Source organism: Neopsephotus bourkii, unplaced genomic scaffold, assembly GCF_033783945.1.
Source record: "Neopsephotus bourkii isolate Nb327-2 ecotype Australia unplaced genomic scaffold, CSIRO-AGI_Nbou_v1 NB_1350, whole genome shotgun sequence".
NCBI lineage: Eukaryota > Metazoa > Chordata > Aves > Psittaciformes > Psittacidae > Neopsephotus > Neopsephotus bourkii.
Window position 1 is genome coordinate 1,805,385 of NW_026901829.1, and position 18,816 is coordinate 1,824,200.

Here is an 18,816-nt window from a genome sequence, read left to right on the forward strand (position 1 = left end):
CGGCGCTCAACACCTCGTAGCACCTGACCCGGCCCGGCCCGGCCCGGCGGTGATGGGCCTGCGCAGTAGCGGGCCCTGGTCAGCCGCAACAACCCCGCCCCTCGGCGCGTGCGTGCGCAAGGCGGGAAGGTCTGGAGGGAGGAGAGGGGCGATGGCTCTTGTCGCGCACGCGTGCCCCGCAATCCATGGGAAGCGGTGGGACAGGCCGAGGGGAGGAGCGCGGTTCCCCGCAGTCACGCAGCCGGGAGGGCCGATTGTCGAACAGAATGAGGTGCGCGTTCCCGCGCGGGGCGGGTGGGCAAAGGGTGTGCGCTGCCAGCGCGAGAGGGAGGACACCGGCTCAGCCCCGCCTTGCCAGGTGAGGCCGGTGGAGCAGGGCGGGAGCCGGGGAGCGCTCTGGGTTGCGGGAGAGCTTGGTGTGGGCCGCTGAGATGCTTGCTGGCCGTGAGGTGCGGCTCTGAGGCAGCTGGCGATGGGCGCTGTAGGCGTGCAGAGCGCGTGAAGGGGAGCCGGTGTGTGCTGCGGCCGCGGTGGCTGAGTACCGGCCGCTGTTGCCGCCGTCGCTGCCACTGCCTCAGAACCCGGCTCGTCCCACACGGCTCCGGCCCCACTCCTGGCTGCAGCCGTGCGCCGATCTGAGGTCCGGTCCGCAAAGCCAGGCGAGTGGTCCTTCGGCGGGGGGAGTGCGCTCGGCGGCGCTTGCTGGCCGCGTTCTCGCCGCCGTTACGAGGTGAGTATTCCCCCGTATGTCCCCGGCGGCCTGCGGCGCTGACACTCGGGAGTCTGCTTTGAAGCCGCTCTCCCTGCAGCCCCTGGCCCTTGCTCCCTGAGGTGAAACTGCGCGAGCCATGGCTGCTGTTAACGGACATCCTGGCCGCAGCCGGCCCGAAGGGGCTCCCCTCAGCCCTCTTCACTCGGCAGAGGGCCCGATGCTGGCCGTCTGCGAGCCGGTTTGTCAGACCTGGAGATCCGCTAACGGGTCGGCCGGGTAACGGTAACGCTAGAGACGGGGAACCACCGGCAGGCACAGCTGAGGCTCTGTCTGCAGCCATCCATATCCCTCCCCTCCTCCCGGGTACAAGTCGGTGCTGAGTAAGTGCCAGATCTTCTCTGAGGTGTTGCTCTCGCCGAATAGCTGTAAAACACTCCCTTGCTGGAATTTGGAACAATTTTTAAAAAATATTAAAGGAAAATAAACATGTCACCTATTTATTCCTCATAGCTAACCAGTATTCCATAGATGCAATCTTCTGACAGACTGGCCTCCTGTGCCACCTGAGTCATTCTGTGTTCATTGCTTATCCCCCTTTTGCTGCTTCTCACAGCGTATCTTTCTCTCTCTCTTAATTTCTTTTTTTTTATAAAAAGGAAAAAGATAACTGCAGAATGAGATAATATCTTGTGATGTAAGCATCTTTGTGTAAAATAACACAAAGCAGCAAAATACATTTCACCTGGTTTAATCAGTTTCTGGAAGTACTATTTACAGTGTATTTTCATTTTGTCATCCAAAGGGTATTGACAGCGAGACAGCAGAATGAAGGCCAAGTGCTGTAATCGAGTTGTGTTTTGCTCCAAGACAACCATCTATACTTTCCTGCTTGGAGGCGTGTTTATTGCATTGGGCTCAAGTCGAATCCTCCTGATGAAGTATTCTGCCAATGAAGGTGCTGTTGGGCAATAAACACGATGTACCTCAAATAAGAAGGAGTTGACATTTGGGGTAAAAGAAATACCCAGAAGCCTACTTCTCCACCTAAAGAGTTCTTGGGATAAACATTCAATAGTGGGATAAACATTCAAGTAGTGACATGTATTTCTGTACTGGAAAATCTCTGGTCTAGCATGTAGTGATAACTTGCGCTGCAAAGTGTATGATCCATGTGGTGATTCACCCTTAAAAGATGAGGCAGTGAATTATTTTATAGCTGATTTTCAAAGAGTAAATTGTTGTATAAGCAGTATTAATGGTACGTGTCTTGAGTGAAATATTTGTTTCGCAACCGGCTTTGGAGAAAAGTGATATCAGAGTGGGTGTGCTGTAACTGCCTAGAATTACTGGTGCTCCTTCCGCCAAGTATTAGCAAAATATGCTAACAAAGAAAAGATACAGTCCTAGAAAAAAGTTGTGTCCTCCTGGAAGGCAATTTTTTGCCAGGAGAAAATGATAGCATATTGCCATTTGCGGAAAACATTCCTAATTTAAAAAAAAAAAAAAAAAGATGTTCTTGAGTTCTCCCTAAAAGTTCTGTAAAGTAGGACCAAATGAGGAAAGATTTCAACCCAGAAAGGAGGCAGTTCAGGAAGCTGTATATCATAAAAATTGTAATATTTGTAATGAAAGTGCTGATAGAGCGTTTTGCATTTATTGAAAGTGGCTAAAATTCTGACCTGAGGGACTGAAATAGTTTCTTGCTCTAATTACAAACACAGGAGACAGAATCTGATTGTGTACTCTCTGATTTGCTGAATCCCACAGATAACAAATATGATTATCTTCCTACAACAGTGAACATATGTTCTGAAGTAGTAAAATTGATCCTGTGTTTGGTATTGGCATTATGGGTTAAGAAAAAAGGTAAGTACCTGTGTCTGAAATAACTCAAATGTGTTGACTTTCTGAGATTTGCTGTACTACTTTCTCTCTTTTTTTCTTTTTCTTTTTCTTTTTAATCATATATTCACATGTAGTATGGAGTAGGTCCTGTTAGTAAGGTTCTCTGGAATTGTGTCTTCCATGCAGAGTTCCAACAAAACTTCTATAACTTCTACTTTGTGCTGTAAACTCAGGTGTTCTTCAGTTGTATGTATGGTGGCTGAAATGGGGGCAGATAAGTTGAATTAGAAAGTGTATTGACAGGGTCTTCACATTCTCTGAATTTTAACACAGTATATGCTAGGATAATAGTCACTGTTCACATAATAGACTGAAGAGAATCTTAAAAATTGCACTATCCCAAGAATTGGCCTTTATTCTGTTCTTCTGACCACTTTTATTTAAATGACTCTTTCACTGAAGAGGCTTTGTGTGTGTAGTGGTGTTTGAGTCCCAATGTTATAATTCAAGGTGGCTTTGCTGTGAAGACAAATCTTGGGGCTGCTCTTCAGAAAAATCAGTATTGGGCCTCAGTAGCTACTGGTTTGACATTGCAGGCTATTTTTCTTTTTTCTTTCTTGGCTTTTCTGTCCTGATGTAAAAAGAACAAGAGCTTAAGCTTGTAGCATTTCAAAATGGTAAGGAACACATGTTTAAATTGAAAGAAGGTGTCAAGTACTGGAGACTCCTGTTAAATTGAACTGTTATTTTTATCGACTTCTCCATCTAATGGTCATGGCTCTGGCAAGCTGAGGCAATTTTTACTTCCACCATTTAGTACAGACATACCTAAGAAAGTAAATGCGTTCAGTCTGTTTGCCATCATTGGCTACTGTTGATTATACATTTTCTGTTTGTTTGGGTTTTTTTCCTTCCAGATGCCCGAGTTTTTCTGAACTCAATGTGGTGGTGGTTCAGAGGAGGATTAAATAACATTGTGTAGTCTTAAATCTGTGCTAACAAAGTACTCCTGTCACCAGCTCTTAGGTTTATCACAATCTTCATCCTAAAGTGTGTGTTCTGAATACCTAAGTAAATGTCATTCTTTGTGCCTTGTCCTTTCTTCCTTTTTCTTATATGTTTTCTTTTTAGCCAGATCACGTCCTGTGTGCTACAGATTCTGAATTCTGGTTTATTTTGTATTTCTGACATTACTGGCTGCCTTTTTGGTGCTATACAAACAGATTCACTGTCTGTATCATTGTTTCATTTCTAGATTTGATGGATGATCATCAGGAAATCATACCCAGTGATGATGTCACTGTTGTGTGGGGACTTTGGGTTGCTTTTTGAGCCTCAAAGAATGGTTGGTAATTGGATTTTTTTTCTCCCAGTAGACAGACACTCTGATGGGGGTAACAGGTTTCTTGATGTTCTCTATGTTGAAGCCAGGAAATCTGTAGGCACAAGATTGCTGCTCTGGCTGTGTGTTGTGCCCTGAATCTGTCCTCTGTGGTGCCAGAGGGCTGTAGTACCTTAGGTTTTTTTTTTTTCAGTCCAGCAGCGTTCCTGAAAACAGAACAGTGGTACCTATTCTGTTACATGGGAATGGACTTTTTGATAATAAGATGATTTTCTTGCTGATTTCCTTTCAGAGGGTTGTTTGGATCATCCCTTTGAATGTCTTTCCTGGAAGAATTTTTGTAATTCCATGAAATGGTCAATTCCTGCCTTTCTCTACTTTTTGGATAACTTGATTGTTTTCTACGTACTGTCCTACCTCCAACCAGTAAGTATACATATAATGAATAAAATATCTTCTGATGTCTTAGTGGTAGGTAACATTGCCTTTAGACTATCAACAGTTGTAATACTGGCAAGGCAAGATTGGCAGGTAGAAGAATGATCTTGTTCCCTTACCAGTGAGACCTTCTTGTTCTCTTGCCTCACTGGTCAGTGTTGTACAGCTTTGTCCTGATTTCGCCTGGGATAGAGTTAATTTTTCCTAGTAGCTGGTACAGTGCTGCTGTATTTTGGCTTTAGTCTGAGGACAGTGTTGATAACTGCGTTGGTAACATACAGATGGTTTAGTTGTTGCTAAGTAGTGCTTACCCTAAGTCAAGGACTTTTCAGTTTCCCATGGTCTGCCAGTGAGGAGGAGCACAAGAAACCAGGAGGAAGCAGAGACAGGACACCTGACCCAAACTAGCCACAGGGGTATTCCATACCATGGCACGTCATGCCATGTATATAAACTGGGGGGAGTTAGCTGGGAGGTATGGAATGGGCATCGGTGGTGAGCAATTATACTGTGCATCACTTGTCTTTCTCAGGTTTTATTTCTTTCTTTGGTTTTATTTCTCTCTTTTTTTTTTTTGGATGATGATGATGATTGTTATTGTTATTATTATTGTCAACTTTATTTCAGTTATTAAACTGTTCTTATCTCAACCCACAGCTTTTACATTTTTCCAGTTCTCCTCCCCATCCCACCAGAGGTAGGGAGTGAGCAGGTGGCTATGTAGTACTTAGCAGCCCGCTGGGTTTAAACCATGACAGTCCTTTTTAGTGCCCAGTGTGGCACCAAAGTGTTGAGATAATGACAGATCTGACCAGAGCATGTTACAAGAAATTTGTTAAAAGATTCATTGTATTGATTTAGTAGTCACTAGTCACAGTGTTGGTTTATTTGCTCTCAGGGTTGTTGTGCTTGTTCTGATGGGTTGTGTTATGTAACTCCTCGCTTGCTGTATGTGTTCCCTGTTGTGCTGTTTATCACCTTTGGGGGCCGGGCTAAAGTTATCATTTTGCTGTACTTTGTAATATTGGTTTACGATATGATAGAATTCCTGGCTGTGAAACTGAGCTGGTATGTGTACCCAGCATTGTTATCACCTCTGTACTTTGGGAGTAATCTGTTGGAAACTATTAATAATTACACCTTCTACCTTTTCTCTCTGGAGAGCCAACCTATGGAGAAGACATCTTTCCACATCTTCACCTTCTCCTCCAGGGCATTTACAATAACATTTGAGAATTCTGAAAATTTTTATTATACTTGGTATGCTCAGATCGGTATGGCCCTATTGCTAGGAACCATGAATGGGGTTCAGGTCTTGTTTAGGGTTAAGCAACTATTTGTGCTACTCCAATCCTGGCAACGGGTGATGCAGCTGAACCAGAGGACCAATGTGTCCTGGCATCAGTTGTCCCTAATACACAAGAAGAAATGGACAAGGAAGTCAGCTCGTTCAGTAAAGGAGGATGAAGCAGGGCCACCACAATTACAGGAGGAGTGAGCGGAACAAGAAGTAACCACTTGATCACTATCCTAGATTGAGCTGTGCAATTTGCAAAAAGAGTTCATCTGTCATCCAGGTGAGCACATTATCACCTTGCTGTTCCAATGCTGGGATAATGGCTAGTAGCCTGGAACTAGGGGATAGATAAGCCAGTCATCTGGGATCACTTTCTAGGGAAGGGAGAATTGAGAAGGCGACTGGGAGAGGGTCACAAGTTCTCAGCCTCTGGAGGCGATTCCTGTGAAGTGTGAAGGAATGGTAACTCTTCAAGGAAGATGTTAGATGTCACCCAGGCAATTGGAAGGCAATGTAGAGAAGTATCCAGTGTCTGAGAGAATTGGTTGTGCAAGAGATGATTTATTAGGACCTGAACAATGCACAGTTACCCACAGATCCAAAGTTCAATGCACATGACTCATGTGGTGCAAATATGTATGGAGTGCACCATCGTTGTATGCCAACTTGATAGTAATGACCTAGAGAAATGAGACGCCACAGTGGTGGATGAAATGGTTCACCATCTCTGGCAATACGAAGAAAATCTTTCATCCTCCCAAAGGACTGTTTCTCAGCTGTGGAAAAGGCGTCCTGGGAGTTCCAGTGAGTCAAAGAAGATATGTCCTATTCTTTATCTGTATGGACCAGTATTTCATCTATTAACAGCAAGCATTCTTTTGCTCGAGAGGGAGAATATAGAAGGTACACACCCACGGGTACCCTGTGGTTTTACCTGTTGTGCCACAGAAAGGACATGAGGAATTGGGATGGAAAATTTGCATTGACTCTAGAGGCACAGGTATATGAATTGCAAGGGAAAACCATAACAAGTGGGAGTTGGTCCAGGAAAGATGCTGCTCCAGTCTCCAGTGAGCAGTTCTCCAGAGAAAGTGGAAAGGCTGATCTTACTCCTGGTCCTGTTGAAAAGAATTATAATCAATTTTTTTAAGAAGAAAGTGGGGAATACTATGACCAGGACTAGAAGAGGGATGACTGGGTTTACTGGACTGTGTGGATCAGATCGCCTGGCATGTTGGACCCACAGAAATACAATGTTCTAGTTAACACTGATGCACAGTGTACCCTAATGTTACCAAGCTATGAAGGGGAAGAACCCATTTGTGTTTCTGGAGTGACAGGGGGATCCCAGCAGCTGACTGTACTGAAGGCTGACATCAGCCTGAATGGGAACGAGTGACAGAACCACTCCATTCTGACTGGCCCAGAGGCTCTGTGCATCCCTGACACAGACTATGGCAGGAGGGGGTACTTCAAGGACCCAAAAGTGCACTGGTAGGCTTTTGGTATAGCTGTCTTGGAGACAGAGGAAATTAAACGCCTGTCTACTTTGCCTGGTATCTCAGTGGAGGAGTCTCTGTGTATTTTCTCCATCTGAAATGATTTAGAAATAGGCTGAATTGCTTAAGTACTAGGCAAGTTTTCTGTGCTTTCACTCATTTGGTTTCTTCAACTCTATTTTTCTTTCAATGTTTTTCTTTCAAGTTTGCTCATCTTGCTCATATTTGAGCTGAACTTTTCTGTGCAGCTTCTACTACTTTATGTATATGACTTCACATAATTACTTGTTTTCTTTCCTCAATGACTCCAAAGAAAAGTGAGTAAATGTAAATCCCACAAATAGAATAACTGTAACAGGAAGTGAGGAGTGGAGGAGGCAAACTGACTCTTAGCTAACAAACAAATGCAAAAATTATGTTTAAACACAAAACTTAATTGGTCCTTTCTTCAAGCTACATTCATCCTTTTGGATAAATCTACATATGCTCAGGAAATAGTACAGGTTTTGTGCTTTTCTTTATTTTCATTCCATATCTATGTTTGAAGTTAGATAGAAACAGATGTTAGTGCTTGCTATAAGGTATTATGGCAGCCTCTGTTTAACATTAAAAATACGTATAAATATTTCTTCTCCTTTTCTGTCAGAATTTTTCTTTAAAATATTGTTCTTTTAGGTGTACATTTCTGTCATGAACAGAGCAGAGTCCACAATAAGACTCGGCTGCAAAAACGTAATTTAAATCAAGAGTTAGATATCTTAAAATAACATGCCTAGTGCTTGGTTCTGTGGTTTGTTGTGTATGGGTTTTGGCAGTGTTTGTTTTTTTTTTGTTGGTGATGTGGTTTTGGTGTTGGTTTTTGGTTTGTCATTTTGTGTGTTTTGTTTTTTTATTTTAGGAAGGAAATTCAGTTATAATGTTAGTAATAACAAAGCGTGATGTTCAGAAGGTTACATGAACACTACTGCTTTTTTATGCAAAGGTCATACATTTTTTGCAGTATTTTTTGCAGCTTTTAGATTTTACACCCCCACTCCTCCCCTGATGCACACACCTTGTCTCTCTCCCCTCAAAACGTGTGCTCCAAGATTTCTCTTTTCTAGAACTCTTAGCATCTTACGTCTTTTAAATTGGTATGTTTTATGAGGGTTAGCTGAGATTGTGCATAATCATGGTAAACAAGTATTAAAAGACCAACTAAATACCTGTAAGATCATAGATAAGATAGAACACCTTGGCAGTGTACAAGACTGTCAAAGTGAAAAGGTAGAGGCATGGTGCTTGAAAGGAGTCCAGACTGCACTGAACTTGGTTTCATGTGACTTTAGAAACTTACTAGGCTTGGGACTAATTAGCACCTGGGTGACAGTTGCTTGAAGTATGGAGTTGCTTTCGGGCAATTTTTTATTTTTTTTTTTTAAGCTTCAGCTGTAACTGTGGATACTCTTTAGCAGTTAACATTTCCTAGTGATAAGAGGAGTTTTTCAGAGATTCTGTCTGTGGCATGTAAGTTTGTGGTCTGGATGATTGGGTAGTGAGGTGGACTGTGAACTGGCTGAAGGAGAGAAGCCAGAGAGTTGTAGTCTATGGGGCGGAGTCTAGTTGGAGGCCTGTAACTAGTGGAGTGCCTCAAGGGTCGGTTCTGGGACCAGTATTATTTAATATATTCATCAACGATTTAGATGAGGGAATTGAGTGTACTATCAGCAAGTTTGCTGATGACACTAAGCTGGGAGGAGTGGCCGACATGCCAGAAGGCTGTGCTGCCATCCAGAGAGACCTGGACAGGCTGGAGGGTTGGGCGGGGAATAACTTGATGAAATATAACAAGGGAAAGTGTAGAGTCCTGCATCTGGGCAGGAACAACCCCAGGTTCCAGTATAGATTGGGGAACGACCTGTTAGAGAGCAGTGTAGGGGAGAGGGACCTGGGGGTCCTGGTGGGCGACAGGGTGACCATGAGCCGACACTGTGCCCTTGTGGCCAAGAAGGCCAATGGCATCCTGGGGTGTATTAGAAGGGGGGTGGTTAGTAGGTCGAGAGAGGTCCTCCTTCCCCTCTACTCAGCCCTGGTGAGACCTCATCTGGAATATTGTGTCCAGTTCTGGGCCCCTCAGTTTAAGAAGGACAGGGACCTGCTGGAGAGAGTCCAGCGCAGGGCAACTAAGATGATTAAGGGAGTGGAGCATCTCCCTTATGAGGAAAGACTGAGGGAGCTGGGTCTCTATAGTTTGGAGAAGAGGAGATTGAGGGGTGACCTTATTAGTGTATATAAATATATAAAGGGGGAGTGTCACAAGGATGGAGCCAGGGTCTTCTCAGTGGCAAACAATGAAAGGACAAGGGGAAATGGGTACAAATTGGAACACAAGAGTTTCCACTTAAACCTGAGAAGAAACTTCTTCTCAGTGAGGGTGACGGAACACTGGAACAGGCTGCCCAAGGAGGTTGTGGAATCTCCTTTTGGAGACATTCAAGACCCACCTGGACACGTTCCTGTGTAACCTTATCTAGGTGTTCCTGCTCCGGCAGGGGGATTGGACTAGATGATCTTTTGAGGTCCCTTCCAATCTCTAACATACTGTGATACTGTGATTTGGTAAATTTTTTCTTGCTTCTTCTCATCTAGGCCAAAGGTCCCTTGAGGCCTCAAAGAACAAAGCAGCTCAAAATTAATTCCTTGTAACTATCCTGCTATAGATTTTGATCATATTGTGTTACCAAAGCTGTTGCATGTAGGGGTTTGACTGTAAAGCAAAACCAGAGTACTGTAGAACACTTGTACATTTTGCATCAGGCCTCTTTTTTTTTCCAGAGTTGTTTCTGCCAGATTCACTTCTTTATTCAGTATTTTACTTGTTCCATAATATTTATTGTGTTGTAATCTTGCAAAATGGAAAATTAAGCTGCTGTGTCTTAGGCAGATGTCTCATGTGAGCTTCAGCTTACTTGTGACCCTGTGTTGTTGTTTTATGAGATTTTTTATTCAGCAGAGAGTACCTTGGAACAGACTGGAACTAAGGTAACAGGAAAAGGATCTGTGGTTTTCCTCTAATAAGTGAAAAAGGCTCTGTTATTGTGGAATCAGGAATGTGGAAATGCAGATGAGGAAGTTCAAGACAGTGTCTGTGTCTTGCACTTCTGATACCATATATGGTTTTGTGTAAAACTGTCTTAAAAAGTGATCTCATTCTAAGGCTGAATTGGAGGAATTAGTTCAGATGCCTAGATTATTTTGCGTGTGTACTGACTTCACAGGGCAGTCCCGAATAACACAATTCGGGAAACGCCTTCACCCCCAAAAAGAACTTTTTTTCCCTACTGGTCTTGGTAGATTCTGATCTTTAATGGTAACTGCACTGCCTAAAAGAGCCTCTTCTTGTTCCAGTGTCCCAGTGCAGAGTGTCTAATACAGAGACTAAAACGACAGTCCTTGCCACAAGAAGATTGCAGGTTGGGATTATAGCTATGGAATAAGGCACTGTCATAATTATACAGCTATTCCCAAATGAAGAGCTTTAGAGTTGCTTTCAGTTCTAGTTTGAAACAGGTGATTTCTTTAGTACAGTTGCAGTCTTGAAAATTCAAGCTGAACCTCCTTACCTTTGATAAACAATGCAACAAATGCACTTGACATACAAGAAGTTTATTTCCTGTAAGTGCCTTGTCCAAGTCTGGGATTTCATGAATGCTGCAAGCTGGCACTGCAGCCAGCAGCAGCCTTGTCTTCCCCTGTTCTTTTCTTACTTTCTTTTTGGAGGAACTTCCTCCTTTCTGCTGGCATAGCTGGTTTTGCACTTGACTGGTCAGCCTGGCTGGAGAACTGATCTGGCTGAAAACTAAACCGTTTTGTTAAGTAAGTTTTCTGCTGGATTGGTTTCCTCATACATTTGTTTCAGTACAGCTTTCCCCACTTACAGTGGAACTTGGTCTCTGTGGTTTGCTTGAGATTTTAAAATGGTGCTTGAATGTCATTTCAGGGAAGTGTTATTCTGCCACTTGAGTAAAGATGTAAGGTCAGTACCAGGATGATGCTTTTCACCTTGCAGAAAGTTGAACACTTGAAGTTGGTGGACTTTTGATGTCCACACTATGTCTGGAGTATAAATTTGTTCCCTTTCTTCTCTTTCTAGGCAATGGCTGTACTCTTTTCAAATTTTGTCATTATAACAACAGCTCTTCTCTTCAGGATAGTGCTAAAGTAAGTAGTATTTATGCAAGTGAAAGAAATTTTATATCTTCCCAGCCTTCATGAAGAAGTTAAGCTACATTCTTTCTTTTTATCTAATGGGGAACAGTTATTCGATTTCTTGTGGCTATAGCAACTTAGAGAGTTTTCTTTGTTTTCTACAAAGGTGCTTTTCTGAAGGTGTAGGAAATGGTGGCTTATTAGGAGTCCCTACATATCTCTGCGCATTTGGTCAACTGTAATAAGAGACAACTGAACCATTGATTATGTAGTTGTTGGATGGTCAGAATTAAGGTTTGGGTACTTTCATTTATACATTAGCTTAGTATGTTTTAGAAGTATTTATATATTCTTTCTTCATTTGTTCATCCGACAAAAGCCAGACTGTCCTATGTGTGCCACTTCGCCTGATTTGGGTACTTTATGGTGTGATTTAGGTTCAGAAAATACAGGGAAATGGATAATAACACTCAAAAACTCATTTGTGTTGGATGTGGAGGAAAGATGCCTTTTCCACAAGTGTTAATATACCAAAACAGTGTCTGACAGTCTGACTTGAAATGCTTTTTCCTCAGTTGTTTATTTTGATATGTCTTGTGATACCACAGTTTACTTAATTTTCAAAATTCCCGATTTTCCCCAAGATAAAGTCATTGCTTGAGTGAAAAATAATATAAATAGTCCTACAGTCTTATAAATTATGTTCATAGATTTATATGATGTATCATCATAAAATAATAGGAAAGGGCACAAAATCATGTGGGAAAAGTGAAATGTAGTAAAAGTTCGCCAGAGAAAGTGGATAATTATTTGAATGTTTGTGATTACTTTTTTTTCTATCAGATCTGTTTTCCCACAGAGACACAGTTGGTTTTAAGTTGTCAGGCAGTCAGTATCTGGAACTAACACGATCTTGAAATACTTTCCTTAAATTATCTCTACAGAACAGTCCATTTGTATTTCTGTGATTGCCAGGCTGGGCCCCTCTTGCTGTAATAAAGCGTGCTGCCTTTTGGCATTTAACTGTGAAGTCTGAAAAGCCAAGATTTATCTTTGCTCGTGTCTCTGTCTCCTTATCTGTGGCATGATGTCTTTTATGTGTTTTATAGAGTTTGTTCTCCTGTCACTTAATTTATGCCAGTGTTTTTCTAAAGTTGGTGGCTTTTTTTGTCTACTCCTAGGCGAAAAATCTCTTGGGTACAATGGGCGTCTCTGGTGATTTTATTCCTGTCCATCGTTGCCCTGACTCTAGGAACTGGAGGCCATCAGCAAAGCTTGGCCGCACATGGATTCCATCATAGTATGTTTTTTAGTCCATCTAACCACTGCCTCCTCTATGCTGGACCTGAGGAAGCATGCCTGGAAAAGGGCAACTGCGTAACACCAAGTTTCCTTCCCAGCTTCCATTGGAATGTCACCAGTACCATGGCAGGAGCATTGAAACCTCTTCGTCTCAGTTTGGGCCATCTGCTTATTCTGGTGCAGTGTTTCATTTCTGCCCTGGCTAACATCTACAATGAAAAGATCTTGAAAGATGGGGATCAGCTTGCTGAAAGCATTTTCACACAGAACAGCAAACTGTATGCCTTTGGAGTGCTGTTCAATGGGCTTATGCTGGGACTGCAGAATAAAGACAGGAAGCAGATAGGGAATTGTGGCTTCTTTTATGGGCACAACATCTTCTCAGTGGCTCTCATATTTGTCACAGCTTTCCTGGGACTGTCTGTAGCCTTCATCTTGAAGTTCCGAGACAACATGTTCCATGTTATGACTGCTCAGATCACCACTGTCATCATTACCACCGTCTCTTTTATCATCTTTGACTTCAGGCCTTCTCTGGAGTTCTTTCTGGAAGCTCCTGTAGTACTTCTCTCCATATTCATCTATAATGCCAGTAAACCAAGAGGCCTAGAATATGCTACTCTGCGGGAAAGGGGCAAACACATCAAAGGAGACACATGGGAGAGGTCTAGCGGGGTAAGGCTTTTCAGTTTTCCCTGGTTCCTCTTCTATTTCACCTCAATTTATGCTATGGTATGTTTGGAAGATTCATTTTTCATGTTACCGGACTCATCCCTCAAGTCAAACACCAAAACTCCTCAGTATTTCTTAAAGTCTTTTAAATTGACTGGGTTTTGCTTTGTGTATTCATCTTTTTCAGTGCATGAACCCTAGGTAAGCATAGCCTTCCTGCTTTGTCCTGTGATCAACTTTAGCTTTGTACAAATACTCTCTTGAAACCTTTATAAACAAATATTTCACTGGCCTTGGGCATTCAGAAATTGAAATTGATGCCTGGGAAATAATTGTACTTAAGTAGAACTGGTAAGTCTTGGCAGCTGAGCACAAATAATGAAGAAGTTAGTATATTTGCTGTTAAGATTCTTTCTACCCGAACAGTCAAAGGTAGCTGAAGACAAAAAGGTAATCTATAAATAGAGTTTTAACACTTGTTTCATTGGGGAGGGGGGGATTTTCTCCAGGCCCATTAGTAGCTTTTGTCCAAATTTGAATAGTCATGTAGTTAACTAGAACATGGCAGGAAGGGCATGCTCTTAGGTAGACCATTCAGCTAAGGTGAGCAGTCAGTCTAAAGGGGAAAGGTTAATGTCTCTGTACTCTTTTTAGTTTGCTTGTACAGATGTGTTCTGTAATACACGTTGAAACCAGCAGGGAGTGCTGTCTCCGTTTAACTCTTAAGAAATATTAAACTTGAAAGAGGTGTTTTCCAGATGTTCCACATAGTCCCTTTTTAGGTTGTTGTATAACAAGTAGTAAATAACACTGTCATATGTTTTTGGTATACCTGAAGTTATCTTTTGAGCACTTAAAACTGAGCAGCTGTGGTGGGAAAAAAACAGTACTGTGTGAGCAGGCTTCCTGTTAAAGGAATGGGCCACAAGCTGCTTTAGTGTTAAATATACAGGGATGTTTTTTATAAACATGTGTATCCCAGAGCAAGATTATAACACACTGGTAAGAGATTTAAGTTACAGGGTTTTGATATTATATAAGTGATGCCTTCAAAATAAACTTTGTTTTTGTGGCGGGGGGGGGGGGTTTGGTTGGTTAGATTTTTTTGTGGGGTGTTCTTTTTTTGTTTGTTTGGGTTTTTTTGTTGATGTTAATAGTAAGATAACTTTTGCTCTTTTTTTTTTTTTTCCTTTGCTTCTGGTTCCTGTAGGATGGAGAAGAATTTGAGAGGTTGAACAAACCAAGCAGTGACATCGATACAGATGAAGATTCTCTCTAGCGTTAGGCTGGCTCAGAGGAATTCTATTACTCATAGTGAAAGAATTTTAGCATCTTATTAACACAGAGAAGGGTCATTTTTCCCCACTTGCAATTGAAACTATTTTGTGGCTCGATATCAGAGATGAATGAGGAAAACATTCAAGCCGTATATATGGAGCATTGTATTGTCTCTTCCTATGCTTGTAAATCAGAAGTTCAAAATCTGCTGAAAGAAACAAAATTTGTAACTGATGCAAACAAGAAGAGGCCTACATCCTGGACTCGGTGGTCTGGGTGACGTACTATATTATGGAAGGCAGTCCTGGACTCTTAACTGTATCTCTTTCACAACTTTGGTTGACTGTCCTGAGTCACTGCAACTTCCTGTATGAATTCCTTGGTTAGCAAAACAGAGATAAAACGGTTCTCCACCTTGCAGCAATGATACAAGCATTGATTAATGTTTCTGCTGTATCTTTCAGTATACAAATTCTCCAGTAAGTTTTCTTTTCAGGACCGAAGATGTTACTAGTAACCTCATAAATACTGAGGCATATTGACTGATTTATTGTATTTTTGCAGTTCAGATTGATATCCCTAGTTGAGTAAAAGAGCCCCCTCTGAACCAGTCTCATCAAACTTTCACTTGAGAATATATAATAAATAATTTGGGTTAAGTGTATGTTGATCTGTCAAAAATGCAGATCTCTAGAGTGTGGTTTGAGTTTGAATGGTCTTAATTCTGTCTTTACATCAGTGTAACTGTACTGACTCCTGTGGAGTCCTTTCTTTCTGATTTTCTCTGATGTGACTGAAAGCAGAATGATGTAACTGAGAGCAGAATAGATTTCACTGACTTCAGCCACTAGTTCTCACATTTCAGCGTGAGATTCTTGTGTGCCTGTCTCCCAGTGTCTGGGGAAATGGAAATCTGTAATGCCTTTGTAGAAGTTTTACATGCAGCTTATGTGGCCTAACTTTGAAAGAGCTTGACTAAAACAAAAGTGTGTTATACAGTATAAAAGCATCATGGGGTCTCTTTTTTTGTGTTTAGAAAGGCTATGTGTAGAGGCATTAGTTTGCACAGAGCCTGCTGTCTGAAAACTTAATATTATGCAGCTACAGTGATGCGTTTCAACATCTGGAACAGTAAGCAAGAGGGTGCATGTGATAGTATCATTTAGTGTTGCACTACTCTGTCAAACTGCATTTATTTTGCAGAGAGAGAAGTCATTCTGCAGAGTGTCAGGCACAGTGGTCTCAGAATCACTGTTGAGGTGTGTCTGCTGGATTGCATTTTGAGTGAGATGAAAAATAGGTTCCAAATAATTGAGAACTTTAAAAGGGGGAAGCGAACAGGGACACAGATAAGAGATTCTTGGTATGTTCCTAAAGACTCTTTTCTCAGAACAGTGAAAAAGATGCTGGTTTATAATTTTCTCCCTTCAAAAATACATATTTCATAGTTGAAAGATACTGTGAGAAGAATTCTTCAGAAGATAAGCAATGAGTTCAGTGTCAAAGCCTCATACCACAGTGTATAGTAATCACTTAGTGATGCATTTCTCTGTGGACCGGAGACAGTCCTGCCTTTGTTCCCCTCTGCCATCCTATTTCCAGGCTCCGTCTATAACATCTTACTTCTGTAAATTGTATTGATGACTCATAGCTATATTAACATACCTCCTCTTATTGATCCATCAAGAGGTGCAGCCTGTTTCTATATGTGGGAAATGACTCTCAAGTTATAAAATCCAAAGTTATTATTCTTATTTCTACTTTTTTTTCTGGGAGTATTGACTTTTTCTAGTATATATTAAGAATAACTGTACAAAGTGAAATTATTGTTGTAGTTGAAATTTTTTTTTTACAGCTAATCTCGTTGTGATTTTACAGTGGGTGGGCCTTTTCAACAAAAGGAATCCTAGTTGTTTACGTCTGTACAGAATGAACAAGAAAGCATATTTCTATGTACATTCCAGAAACATGGTTTTCATTTGTTTATGAAACCTCTAAGACACACACACACACACACACACACACACACACAAATACTCAAACTGTTAATGGCTTAGTTGCAGTAAGACATTCTCTTTTTCCCATTACATACAGCTTCGCTATATGCACCTCCCTAAGTTCATTGTCTTCTTCAATCATAGCTACCAACTTAAGAAGGTATATCTAAGAAGAGTGAAAGTACTGTTAGCTTTATATTGCTTCGGATTTACGTGAACAGTATCTTGCTATAAGAACTTTTCCAGAGAGCTTTGTGTTAAGTCAAAACATAGAAATCAGCCTCATACCTCCAGTGACAGCATCAGAACAGAGGTAAATGTCTTAAAAATTGTATGTTTGTTCTTCCTGCCTGAAATACCTGCTTTAAGAGAAACGAGATATGGAAATGACTGATCTGCAGATTTTATAATGTGCACCTAGTTCTTTCCACTCTTGTCCTGCTTAATGATTTTTCCCTCTATAAGTTTCACCAATGCTGTCATGCTTGACTTACTTGCCGAAGTCTTAGATTGCCCAAAGATTGCACTGTTGATCCAAACATTTATTTGCACTGTAGAGTTGGTCCTGTCTAACATGTAGAAATCTTTCTGTTGTCTTCAGGTTGGAGATCTCAGATAAATTCTATTGGATTGGCCAGGCAGGTTTCTTTTAATAATGGAGAACTGTATATCCCCTTCGAAGCAAAAGGAATGTTAACTGCTGTCTAAACATGGGTGAGGATTTGCATCAATTTAGCAATAATAAAAGTGTGTAAAGTAACCCAAACGTATAACCCTGCAGTTCTGTGCAGCTGTACTATACATGGCAATAGTTGAATTTTATGTGTACAGGAGATTTGTTAGGAGGTGGCTGTAAACATCTGTCAGCTGGGTAGGAGCCCTAGTTAGCAAGGGGAGCTGTTCTATAGAGTTACATGTTTCAAATAGATCATGTGAATCCCACTTAAGTATTTCTACTGTATGATTGTTGACCTACTCCATGTTGGAAAGCTTACTATTTTTCTTCTCAACTTACAACAGGGAAGTTTACAAGAAGACTTTTTGAGAGCAGCATTTGCTTGGCACGCAATCTTTAGTGAACACATTGGACAGAGAGCTCTTTCTAAGATGTGATTTAGAGCCCCAGATTCACAAACATTTGAACTTAATTTCTGCTGAGGATGTTTTGTGCATCCCCCCAGGTTTGAGGAAGTGGTTCTCAAAGCCTCTCAGGAAGAGAGATGTGTTCATGTTTCTCTTGTTTATAACAAGCTAATTAAAGCAATATTTATTTTGGTTAATTTCAGCTACTCTGTGACTATTATAAGCGAGCCATGGTGCTTGAAAGACAGCCTGTGGATGAAAACAGACATCTTGGAGCTGAATGAAATCTCATAAATATGCATAAGGAAGTTTTCTATTATAATTTTTCTTTATAATTTCTATATAATTGTATAAGAAAAAATTATAATTTTATATCTTTTTTCAGTATAATTAAATATAATTTCTACAGCCTTTACTAAAAGCTGTAGAAATAGGACATTAATCTCTGGGGGTCTGTCCTCAGAGTGATGCTGCAGGGACAGAGCCAGTGCTTTGGATTTGATTGGTGTTCTGCAAAACGAAGTCTGAATTTGGAGTATTGTAGCTCCTGAATGCCCTTAGTCTTCTAGAAAACTATATGTTGCTGCTGAAAGGATTTTTTGGCTTGGTGTTCCTTTAGGTTTTGGTTTTTTTGTTTTCCATAAGGAAAAGTAGGTTGCAAAGTCAGGATCATAGCTGTATCAAAATCAGAATCATAGCTGAAAACTTTTGATAATTTTGAGCCAGTTTATAATGACAGCAGGAATCAGCACCAGAATATAGAAGAGTCTTCTCCAAATTCTGTGAGTATTTGAATGCGTGTTCTGCTTTAAGAGCCCATCCCAACCTCCCTTATAAGTGGACAACTTGTTTGGAGCTGTCTTTTTAATGCAACTCCCACTGAATGCCTAGACTGGGTTTGGTACTTGCGTAACTTAAGTTTGATTTCTGGAGGGTTGGGGGATAAAAGGCAGTTTGGATCAGGTGTTGCATCCTTTTGTAAGTTAACTGTCTCTTCCTCCTGTTCAGCACAGGACATTTAGTTTCCATGATCCATAGTGTGAGTTAAAAGGGCTTTCTTTCATTTAAAGACTTTACAGTAAAAACAAGATTACAGAAAAGTTGAAATGAACACCTGAAAGAAGACACCCTAAAGGTGTTTCTCTTTCTGTCTACAGGAGTGG

General features: G+C 41.3%; 1 protein-coding gene across 4 annotated transcripts; it reads left to right on the plus strand.

Annotated features, from left to right (window-relative positions):
* Nucleotides 1-104: 104 nt before the first annotated feature.
* On the plus strand, nt 105-15,579 carry SLC35A5 (solute carrier family 35 member A5). 4 transcript variants are annotated; one of them, XM_061366633.1, is made up of 7 exons: nt 105-271; nt 1,515-1,667; nt 2,480-2,578; nt 4,192-4,325; nt 11,266-11,333; nt 12,503-13,298; nt 14,506-15,579. In XM_061366633.1, the coding sequence occupies exons 2-7, from the start codon at nt 1,538-1,540 to the stop codon at nt 14,572-14,574; spliced, it is 1,296 nt and encodes a 431-aa protein (XP_061222617.1). In that variant the 5' UTR covers nt 105-271; nt 1,515-1,537; the 3' UTR covers nt 14,575-15,579. The 4 variants fall into 4 exon arrangements, with proteins under 4 accessions (XP_061222617.1, XP_061222619.1, XP_061222618.1 ...); XM_061366635.1 differs by lacking the exon at nt 105-271 and adding an exon at nt 644-730; XM_061366634.1 differs by lacking the exon at nt 105-271 and adding an exon at nt 828-1,092.
* The last annotated feature ends 3,237 nt before the right edge of the window (nt 15,580-18,816 follow it).

Coding starts and splice junctions, on each gene's coding strand:
- SLC35A5 (XM_061366633.1), top strand. CDS start 1,538: ATGAAGGCCAAGTGCTGTAATCGAGTTGTGTTTTGCTCCAAGACAACC. Junction 2,579..4,191: donor ATTATGGGTTAAGAAAAAAG/GTAAGTACCTGT, acceptor ATTTCCTTTCAG/AGGGTTGTTTGGATCATCCC. Junction 11,334..12,502: donor CTCTTCAGGATAGTGCTAAA/GTAAGTAGTATT, acceptor GTCTACTCCTAG/GCGAAAAATCTCTTGGGTAC.